The following is a 12,009-nucleotide window of genomic DNA, read 5'->3' as shown; positions in this document are numbered from 1 at the left end:
TTACAAATAACCGCAAACCTCTGGTTGAAAGTAGAAACAACTATAAAAAGCTTGTCCTAAAGGCGTGTTAGAAATGATCTAATCCAACAGTTTGTAAGACAGCTGGAGACACTAAGGTCAAGAATGACTGAGTGGCTTGGTGTCCACCAGCTGGTGGCTGCCTGAATGAGGGCATGAGTCCTGGACCCTAGCGTCCTATCCACTACTCCCTCAGCTTACTCTCTCCATTAAAAGCTAACCTGTTCAAATGGTTAAATAATCCTTGGGGCAGGAATTTAAATGCCTTGCTGTAATATTAGACATTGACACATTTCCTTCTTGCTAGTGAAATTTCTAAACATGCCTGCTATATAGACATTAGTCACTTTGGGTCCCTATAGTTCTTTTCTTTCTTTTCCTCACATCTCAATATCAAGCACTTTCAAGTCTACTAAGAAACCAAGTACTCACCATGTCACGCGTGAAGGCAAGGATGCATGGAAAGGGCCTGGCTCCGAGTGTCTAGGACACTCTCGTGGGGAGAAAGCTGTGCTCCCGGAGTGCAAATGTGAAGGAAACAGGGGTGCTACCACCATGAAGCAGTCATGGAAATGGCTCCACTACAGCGTGAGGGACCAAGTGAGTCTTCCAACGCCAACATTTAGCTTCTTCAGGGAGCTGTACCTGCTAAGAAACGCTCCTACCGGACTCAAGACCCCTCGGGGCGATTGAATTCTCAGGATGGTAAATTCTGGGGATGGTGCGTTGTGCACCGAGTTCCTAAGTTACACACCACCTCTGGATTGTGAGATAAACTACATAAAGCATCTCTTAGCTAGATGTTCACGGGTCCTCTCCGATGCTTAAATGTGAGCGTTGTGTTTAATATAATGAAGTACTTGTGGATAAGAGCTGGACTGGCTTCTTGCTTAATAAATTCCTTCCAGCACTGTGCTGTGAGTCAACTAGCAGCTTCCCTTGTTTTTTCTTTTGTATTGTTTTGTTTTGTTTTTTGTCTGGCAAACACCAAGTTAGACCTTGGAAGAATGGTTATTGGACAGAGGCATTTCCTGGGGCGACCTGTGCACTTGGAGGAAGCTTGGCCACTTTAGTTTTGGGTGTACACCCTCCTTCTGGCTGAAAATAACACAACCTGACATCGGCATGCCCTCATCTTGATCACTGACAGCTTCTAGATTATATTTTTCATCTGGAATTTAACACCAAAAATCATTTCTCAAAAACAGTTAAAAATTCCAGGTTTAAAGTTATTTCAGGTAACTTACAAGGTGTGCTCAGTAAATTCTCGGCAAACATTTTAGCTAGGGTTTTTAATCATTTTCAACAACAGGTGGCTTTGTGCCAAACAGAGGACAGCATTAAAAGGTGTCCCGGTGCCACTGTTTTCTTTAAACTGATGCCTGTCTCTGACACATCTTGGCTTTATCAATCCTTGTCCTAAGTAGCTTCATTTAAAAAAAAAATAGTTTCTCCAAACCACTTTGTGAAATACGCTGATGTTGGCACATGCTCAGTGGAGGAGCCGGCCCTCTGAAATCAGGCAGCTCAGAGTCAGGTAGACAGCCCTGTCAGGAGAATTTGGATTTGGGAGTTGTTGCTAGTTAAACTTGCAATACAAAGGGACTTCATTTTATAGAGCAAATGTCACTCAAGTCAGCACCACTGGTACCTCTTTGTTTCCCCAGCCAGGAATAAAAGATAAAGCGGAGGAAATGGAGGAGCTGCACTTGGGCATTCACAGACACACAAAGTCCTTGTTCCCCCAGCAGGCGCTGTGGAAAAGCAATTGTCCATTCACAGCACACCCTCTGTAACTCCGAGCTAATATTTTTCGCTGTTCTTTAACTAGGTACATTGGGCAGTTAACTGTTAACCCTTGAGAATGCAGTGTTTGCGCCTGTGTTCTCAGGGCTACTGATACTGACCCAGTTTCACACATTTCTAGTTCTCAGTGTTGAGAATAGAAACTTTAAGGAGAACAAGTCAGAAATTGTGGAGCAGGGGAGGGGAATGATTTCGAATAATTCTGTCTCATCTGTTATTGCATAACTCTCTGATAAGGAAGCCTATGTTAACTGTAGACTATTTGAATTGCTTTTTAAAAAATTGATTGCCAGAGAGGGAAGACTCCTAGCAAGGTCCCCTTAGACACGGAGTAATGTGTGGCTGAAAATGCTAGCTCTGTGTTCAGCTGCGCCTTCTGCTGCAGCTGGTGAGTTTACTATGCACGAATATATGTGCGTGGCTTGTTTCCTCTCTTGCAATGGTCTCTGGCCAGAACCCACGAAAGAGCTGAGTTTTTGGATGATTAATTAGTCCCCAGGCTCCATCACTTAAGTCCCTAATTAAATATCTGACTCTGCTTTCAAACCCTTCAGGAAAAGATAATTACCGAATCTCGCAGTGATAATCAAGTTTTATTTTCCTTCGTAAATAGTAAAACTTAAATCATTGCCCACGTAACTCAAACCTGCATCTCCTCTGCTAACTTTGAGACTGAAAATAGGCTTTTTATAAAATGCAGCAAGATAATAAAATAGATTTTTCTCAACACCCCCACCCCCAGCCCCCAGCCCCCAGCCCCCAGCCCTCTCTCTCTCTCTCTCTCTCTCTCTCTCTCTCTCTCTCTCTCTCTGCCAGCTGTTCCCTTGTGTAGTAAGTAGCACTTTCTTCATTTTGAGGTCTGCTCCCGACCAACCAACAAACCCAAGAGAAAGCAAACCAACAAATCAACCTGATTTTCTCCTCCACTGGTTCACATCCCTTCACCAACATTTTCCTGCCCCGTCCTACTGAAATTGAAAAATGACCCAATTCTACAATTTCTAGTGGAGAAGAAATACTGCACTCATTTCAAGACATGTGGAGGGGGCATGGGGGATGGGACTGGGAGGGGGCTCCTCTGTGGCTGCTCAAAGTTCAGAGAATGCCCACTCTTCTGCTAAACCCTGTTGCCCTCAAAGAGTTAATTCAGAGCAAGTACCAACACTTAGTCAGTTCGCTTAGAAAAAGGAAGGAAATCCAAAAGCTGGTTGCTGTAGGAACAATCACAGACAAAAATACATACATACATACATGCATACATACGTACATACATACATATATGCATATATAGGTACCGGTCCATTTTCAATAAAAACAAAAACCCTGGCACCTGTCTCCCTGTGACTCTCTGTACTCTCAAGGAAAATGAACTTGCCGCTTAAATTTGTAGTACCTACCTCAACCATTAAACAAGACATTTAACCATAGTGACTGTTCTGTGACCTCTGAGTGCCGTGAAATCTCTGAGCGGTGCGGCTTGTTCATGAAGATTTGTGCTGCAGAATCCAGCAACCTCATCCAGGATTAGCAGTATAATTGTGCAAATTTTATAAAAAGAAAAAGAAAAAAAAATTAAAAAAAAAAAAAAAGAAAAGAAAGAAAAAGAAACAGCCAAAGGACTCAGAGAGCTCCAGAAAGAAGGAACAGGGAGGCTCTCTCCTGGAGGGCGGGCAGCTGGGTGAGGACACTTTTCTTCCAGCGGGGCGAGCTGGCGAGCGCTGGGACAGAGCCGAGCCTGCTGCAGTGCCCAGCGAGCGAGCAAGTGACTGGCTGGGTGAGCAGGCAGCCGGCCTGGGAGGCTGGCTGAGCCTGTCAGTTGCCACAGGCAAGGAAAACCAGAGACCAATCGGCTTCTGCGCCGGCAGCTCACTGGAGTGGAGCCTTTTCTGTTTATGTTTCCTCATTTCGAGAGTGACGTCAAAGGGTTTAGTTTTTCCTCAGCATGTGCTATTAATTTTAAAGTACTGTACTATGGGAAGAATGTGTGTGTGCGCGCGAGCCTGTGATTAGCTGAGGTGCCCCACGCTCAGGAGAACCCAAGAAACGTTTTCTACAGTCAGAAGCAATTTTTTTAAAAAGACTTTAAATTCTGTGGCTTTAGGTGTTTTGTTTTTGTTTTTTCTTTAAAGATAAAAACAGAAACAAAACAAGACAAGACAGGCTGAGCCTAGCGATGGCATCAAGTTTCCTATTTTGCCCTGTGTGAGTTGATCTGCACACGCCCACGTGACCGCTTGTTGCTTATTTCTGACTAATTCATTTTTATCTTTAACTAGGAAATTAATTGTTAATAAATCCACACAGAACTGTGCAACTGAGCTGGAGCACCTTAGTAGGAGCAGCAAAGAAGGAGGGAATCCGCGTGGCCCTGGCTGCGGGTGGTGCTTCTGCCTCCTTCCCACACACAGCAAAGTCTCAGGCAAAGTCTCAGGATTATTAAAACAGGGCGATCTCAGCTCATTCCCCAGTAAAGTGACTAAGAGGCAGGACTCTGTGGGTCTACGCAGGCCTGCCTGCCTGGGGTAACTGCTTCCTCTCCCAGAGTGTACTGAGGTACAGCTATTTAGGGACAGTTCCTCTGCCAGGGACCCCAGCTAATCCCTGTAGTTTCCTTCCCACTCTTGAAAATCTCTGCGGTTTCCATCTGGTGTTTCTGCTTCCCCCGGAGTCTGCCCCACTCCATTCCCACCCCGGATTCTATGAGGAAAACCTATTTTTCTTTTCCTCTTCTCTCTTTTAGGTTTCGTGTCCTTTCCTGTTAATCCTACACCAATGACAGGCCTACAAAAGGAGCATGTGACTCAGACTATGGAATCAAATGTTTCCTTAGATCTGGGTAAAAAAATGTTTTAGAGGTAGACACAACATTGCCAACTCCCAAGTCATATATATATATATACATATATATATGTATATATATATATATGAATGAAATGGATATATGTGAGAAATTGATATATATATATGAGAAATGGATATATATATGAGAAATGGATATATATATATGAGAAATGGATATATATATATGAGAAATGGATATATATATATGAGAAATGGATATATATATATGAGAAATGGATATATATATATGAGAAATGGATATATATATATGAGAAATGGATATATATATATGAGAAATGGATATATATATGAGAAATGGATATATATATGAGAAATGGATATATATATGAGAAATGGATATATATGGGAAATTTATATATATATATGAGAAATGAATATATATGAGAAATTGATATATATATATGAGAAATAAGTTATTTATTTATTCCTATGATCTTAGAAAACTCTGGGGATTAAAGATGAGGACACAATATTGAATAGGGTATTTTTCTTCCACACAGTTTACATTTTGAGGGTGAAGAGATGTGATTAAAAATAAATTAAAATCCTGTGTGATAGTACACACTTGTCATCCTAGGACTTGGGAGGCTGAGGCAAGATCAAGGTCACCCTGGGCTACTAAGTGAGATTCTAAATTACAAAAAGAAAAAAGAAAAGAAAAAGAAAGAAAGACCTAAAGATAAGTAAACATGTGATTTCAGGTTGTAAGAAAAACTTTAGAATAAAGCACGGCAGAAGCTAGAGCGGTGCGTAGTTTGAGTGTGGTCCATGGTGGAATTCATGCTTGCTATTTTAGCTGTGACGGTCCGGGGACCGCTCTGATGATGTAACTTGGAGCAGAGATCTGAATGTGGGAAGGAAGCCGGTCACGTGTGCATCCTGGGTCCACGCCTGGCATACTGAAAGACTAGGAAAGGAGATGGATGGCTGATGAGAGCGAGCAGAGAGACTGAGGGAACGCCCTCGTGGAGGTATGCCGAGGACCTGACTAGGAAGAGTAGAACTTGCTTCCCGGGAAGGGCGGTCCTCTCAGAAGGTTTCAATGGAAGACAGATTTCTGTGGATTGTGAGCAAAAAAGCATAGGACTGGTAATGAGTCCCATGGCACTGATGAGAGATCATCTTAGCCTGAACTTGGGTAAAAGTCATACAGAGGTGAAAGGTCCAGGTTCTAGGACTGCCGTGTGCGTGTGAGTGTGTGTGTGTGTGCATGTCTATATGTGTGTGTGTATGATATGTAGATGTGTGTGTGAGTGTATGTGTAGAAATAATGAAAACGTTTGAAGACCTAAAATACTAAAAGGGAATCATGAACAACTCCCAGATGATTGACTTAAACAGAATCACCATTCACTAGCACAGGAAAGAGTGCATGAGAAGTCTTTTCCTCATGAAATTTGGATTATTCTGAAGAAAATAAGTCCTCTTAATGAGTATGAGGTTATATAGGACATAGGATGGTAATATATTGTCAAAAAAAATGAGACAGTAAGTCAGATAAGGGTCTGTGTCCTATCAAGCATCTTAGCAAGAACTCAATGTGAGGGAATATTAGAGTTCAGACTCAAGGCTGATACAGGAACAGAAGTCAGGTGGCATTCAGACAAGAGGATGACACCAAATGCGAAGACCTGGGGGGCAAATTGGGTGGTAAGTGACAGGCTATGGTAATGGATCTAGCAGCTCTCGGAGGGCTTTCTAAGTCGCTGTTAAGAACTTAACCATTTACTTTAATTGTCATGGCTCTTTAAATGAGACATGATTTAATTTTAACACGATCTTCCAGCAGCTATGTAAAGGTCAATATGGAAGAAAGGAGTCTAACAAAATAATGGTTGCAATACACAAGTCAAAGGTCGTGACAGTGATGAACCAGAATGCTTTTGGTGGGATTGATTAGACATGGTTGCCTTAGGGTTAGAGTGTGATCTTAGAGACAGTAAGTTGGTAAGACAACCCATTGGGAAATGGATTGCTTTAGATATATAAGGAGTTTACCAAAAGGAAGTAATGGTTTCTCTAAAATTTTGAATCAAGTAGAAAAGAGAGCTAATATTGATTAAGAGACAGTGGGGGATACAGATTTTCAGGTGAGGATAAGGATTTAATATGATACTTTCCCTGTGTGGTATCTACATGGAGATATCAGATAGGCAGTTGACTAGATCAGCCTGGAGTTCAGAGTGCACTGTGGGCTGTATGCATGGGCTTGCACGCCATTGTTTATCCACAAAACCAGGGCAGTTGATGAGTGTGCTGATGGAATGATTTCATAGCACAAAGATGTAGGCGGTTTGCTGTTAGGTCATTAGAAAAAAAAAAAAAAAACGGCAAAAGAGAATGAGAAGACGCTAACAGGAGATCCCAGAAAAGCCAGGAGAGGGTAGTATCTTGGAAGCCAAAAGAAGTATTTCAATATCAGCTCAGTAAAGTAAAAACTGGATAAAAATGGAGAATTAGCCCTGGAAATTAGATTCACTTATATCTTTGATAAAAGTGGATCTGGTATCGTAAGAAAGATGGAAAATGAAGACAGAGAGCAAGAAGAAGTGGGAATAGATTGCATATTACTGAAAACATGTAAGAGAACACGTAATTATTTCTTAAATCAGAACAGGTTCAGAGGCGAAGTGTCCATGGCTTAGTCACTGGGGACTTGAGGCAGATCCAGTCAAGGGTATCAAGAAGACATGGAGGTACTTGAACATCCGCGATCAGTCTCTCCCCAGGAGGTGTGTTTCCATGTCAGTACACGGGACTGAGTGGTGTCTCCTTTCTCATCTAAACTGGTATGCTGAAGTCTGCTCTTTTGCCTTCTGTTCTTTTTTGCCTGTACTTGGAAATGAAGCTTTTACAAAGGCCATCAAAGCTAAGTGAGTTTTAACAATGGAGCTCACATCTGATAGAGCTGTCGGTACCTTTGAGAAGGTGGAAGAGTTAGTTCCTATGTCTCGACCTTCTCTGTCATGGGGGGAGAAGGGGGGCTGCTATCTGCCAGTTTGGAAGAGTCTCCTCCAGACACCAACTCCACTGGCACCTTCCACTGAATCCCAGTCTGTAGAGATGTGAGGTTATTGGCTTATGTTGTACAAATCAGACAGTATATGGTATCTTCCTATGGCACCCCAGGCAAGATAATGTAGTCAGTTAAGGTGGTCAGTCGATTCTCTGTTTTTGTCTTAGGTCATCAACACTGGCTATCTACACTGTCTGTTACATTTTAATTGGAAGAGCTTATGACTTCTTGACCACTGTTCCTAAAGTTGTTTGTTCATTCTCTTCTCCCTGACTTATAACTAGGGGAAAATGTGAGGGTCCATATAACAGTATATCTGGATCAATACTAATGATGATTGGTTTCTATCTGACTCCAAAGTAATGTAAATGTTAGGGTTACTGGAGTTAAACTATGAAACGACTGCTCTGCAGGCGCCGATATTTAACACACACACTTTGGAGTGAATTTTGGAGTACAGCACTTGAAATGACCACATCTTTTGCAATTTATCATTTGTAAAACATAATCGAAAGGGAGTAGACCTTATTTTTAGCCTTTTCATTTCCTTTCTTAATCCCTTTCTTAAGTAGCCCATAGCCCGTGACTCAAAGAAATGACCCCTCTGGTGTTCCCTCCCTTATAATTCAGCTGTGTATTTTCTCTATTTGGATATTTAAAAACACAGTTCTCCTCTTGCTGTTCTCTAAGATGATGAATTTCTCAGATAGTTTACAGATGTGAAATGCATTCATGAAACCTTTTTTGAATGTATTTGTACAAGGATCCAGTAGTTTGTGCTCAGCTTGCCTTTGGGAGTACAGACTGATGGAATTTGATCTCTGTCTTGGAAAGCCCTTTTCTTGGCATCAGGTTTAACAGACATGTCTTGATAATAGTGTTAAGAAGAGGTCACAACAGAAATTCAGGGAAAAGAAAGAGTATGCCCCCTGGAGAGGACTGCGCAGCAGGAAGACACAGGTTATGTTCAGGGACTGGCTGGTAGATTCAGAATGATAGAACTACAAGATGTGGGAAAGGAAAAATGTCCTGTGCCTCCACACAGTCATTCAGTGAAATGATAAAAGAGATAAAAATGGAGTTTGAACGTTAACCACCAGGAAACGTGATTATTGAAGGTTTCCAAGTAGGGGTTTGAAATTGCTATGTTCTTATTAGCAAAATAATCTTGTGATGGATGAAGACTTGCAATTATGCTACCAAGGAGTAGACAATGCCATGGGGGAAATCCCAGGATCGAGGCTTAGTGACGAGAAACCAGCGCCAGACTCTGGTTTTAACAGTGGTGTCTCTCTCAGTAGAGTCACATCTGATGTAAAGTCTGAAGCAACCACAGACAGGTGTGAAGAAGGGAGGATGACTGAGGTGAGCGGAAGATGTTTCAGTAGGAGCAAAGGGTGCTACAGATGCAGAAAGCATCCCTGCTGAGATGCCGGCACTTACAAAGATGCTGACACTTAGGGGAGGATGAATCTTGCTTCTTCTAGCGGCCAACACAACCTCATTTGGAAAGAAGGGTAGAAAATGAACATAGGAAGGGATAATTACAGTGACGTAGGAGCAGATGTGGGTTCCAGTCCAAAGGTTGGTGTCATTATAAAGCGAGGTAAGGACTTAGACACCCTGTAGGATAAGGACACAGATGCATGCAGTAGGATAAGGACAGTATGCACACAGTAGGATAAGGACACAGATGCACACAGTAGGATAACAACACAGATGCACACAGTAGGATAAGGACAGTATGCACACAGTAGGATAAGAACACAGATGCACACAGTAGGATAAGAACACAGATGCACACAGTAGGATAAGGACACAGATGCACACAGTAGGATAACGACACAGATACACACAGTAGGATAAGGACAGTATGCACACAGTAGGATAAGAACACAGATGCACACAGTAGGATAAGGACACAGATGCACACAGTAGGATAAGGACACAGATGCACACAGTAGGATAAGAACACAGATGCACACAGTAGGATAAGGACAGTATGCACACAGTAGGATAAGGACACAGATGCACACAGTAGGATAAGGACACAGATGCACACAGTAGGATAAGGACAGTATGCACACAGTAGGATAAGGACACAGATGCACACAGTAGGATAAGGACACAGATGCACACACTAGGATAAGGACACAGATGCACACAGTAGGATAAGAACACAGATGCACACAACACAGTAGGATAAGGACACAGATGCACATAGCAGGAAAACCATGTGAAGATACACAGAGAAAAGTGGTGTCAGTGCTCCAAAGAGAGACACTTCAGAAGAAATTGTGATTAAATCTTGTGTTTTAGATTGTTAAGAAATAAATTTCTGTTGTTCAAGACATATAATCTTGGGGATTTTGCTACAAAAGCCCTGGCATACTAATGCACCACAGACCACAGCTCCTAAGGCAAAACCGTTGGTAAAACCCATTTCTTTAGCAAACTAGAGGTGTGGTGAAGCACACCTCTAATACTAGCATCCAGTAGGCATCACTGTATGAGTTCCAGGCCAGCCAAGGCTACACAATAAGACCATGCCTTTTTTTTTTTAAAAGTCTTGTGTCAGTCAGACAGGACACTAATATATTTCTTGTCATTATAGCAGTTCATTCCTCCAAGATTTATATTTTGTTTCACTCATTGATTAGACTTTTATATTGATATGGGAATTACATTTTCAATATAGACATATAATTATTTAGTACTCTAGGGATTAATTACACCATTTCCAATGTTATATAAATGTTTCTCCATTGGAAATTGTCTTCATACACTTAAAATTGGAAATTCATTTGTAGTCCTTTTCAAGACAGGCATTTAAAACTGACTGATTTCTTGTGCTGTTATAAAATTGGTAAACACTAAGAAACTATCAGTGCAAAAGGTAAAATGCATATCAGAGCTGTTAACTATACAAGATATATTAGAGACTGTTAACTATACAAGATATATTAAAATAGCCAGCTCCCTGAGAGCATTGAAAATTAAATTTCCCTGAACAAAAGCTAACCACACATTCTCTTTAGGAATCCTCTACTGATAAAAAAACAAATCATTATTTTCAGGCTGTTTTCTTAAGTATTCAATCATAAATCAGCATTTGGAACTAAACGTTTTAAGACTACAGGCTCGATCTCCATAGCTTTCTCTGCAATGTGTTTCCAGCCTTTGGCACAGCACTCAGCATTGAGTAGACAACCCGTATGTAGCTGTGTAATGACTGGACTCATGAATAAATGATGTTGGTGGAGAATGGATGTGAACATCAAACACTTTAGTTCAGAAACGGAAAGGAAATTCTACAAACACATAAAACATCACTCCAGCAGTTCAGCTGTACTAGGAGTCTTAGCTTATATGAACCCAGAGGAAAGAAATCACGTACTTTATTGAACAGCTGGGACAGGAATGAGGCAGGAGATGGTTCCCACAATAAAGTGCTTGTCTTGAAAGCACACGAGTTCCTATTTACCCATGAACACAAGCCAGTCATGGTGGTACACACACGTGTGACTCCAGCTCTCGGGAGGCAGAAGCAGGTAGGTTTGGATTCACTGACTGCCGTCGGTCAGCCTATCTGCCTTCCCTCTATCAGTGGCCCTGATAGAGTCCAGCATCTGCTATGCGCTATCACCCAAGGACGTTGTCTCCATGGAGTCTTCCAGAAGTCACAGGAGCCCACACCATCCCCCTTAAACGGTTTCTTGTACGCACTGCTCCTTACTCTCTCTTTCTCTGAATACACGCTTCACTCTTTTCAATGGCAGCGCTTTAGCCTCTGATAAAGTCAACATACGGTCGAGCGCTTCTCTCTCAGTTATTTCTCTTCCTTTCCTGCTTTGCCCAGTCTGTTGGTCACTAGTCTACAAGGCAGCTATATTATTCTTATTGATTTTTCTGGGCATCCTTCTTGTTTATCATCTTTTATGATAAAGGCCACAGGAAAATTCCATCTCCTACTTGACAATATTTTCTTTAACCCAAGGCACAGTTAACATTTAAATTCACAGCGGAAACATTTTCACAGGTGATAGTACAATAGTTAGAATGCTGAGGGTTGTTGAGAAACTTAGATGGGGACAAACGTCCAGTGTCATTTGCTGTATAGACCTTACCCTTCCTTACGCATCTGTAGGTTCCCTACATAAGACATGCATTCAATTAATTATTCAATACTGTTTTCAAAATATGTTCTCACATCTTAAACGTAGCATCAGATGGGATAGAGAGCCTTTTGTGTCTGCTGATAATATGTAACCTCAGCATGTACTGCATCCGTCTCCATGGATACCAAA

At 41.6% G+C, this 12,009-nt stretch overlaps 1 protein-coding gene across 2 annotated transcripts in view; it reads right to left on the bottom strand.

The window, feature by feature from the left end:
- Positions 1-3,679, bottom strand: part of Pde7b (phosphodiesterase 7B) — a 342,947-nt gene extending 339,268 nt beyond the window's left edge. For both annotated transcript variants that reach the window (XM_052169419.1, XM_052169420.1), the window contains exon 1: positions 3,222-3,679. In XM_052169419.1, the coding sequence (XP_052025379.1) occupies positions 3,222-3,242 (21 nt within the window). In that variant the 5' untranslated portion in view covers positions 3,243-3,679. The remainder of the gene's footprint in view (positions 1-3,221) is intronic.
- Positions 3,680-12,009: the final 8,330 nt, after the last annotated feature.

This window comes from Apodemus sylvaticus, chromosome 23 (assembly GCF_947179515.1).
Source record: "Apodemus sylvaticus chromosome 23, mApoSyl1.1, whole genome shotgun sequence".
Taxonomy (NCBI): Eukaryota; Metazoa; Chordata; class Mammalia; order Rodentia; family Muridae; genus Apodemus; species Apodemus sylvaticus.
Note: the sequence above shows the minus strand (reverse complement) of the source record. Positions and strands in the feature narration are given on the sequence as shown.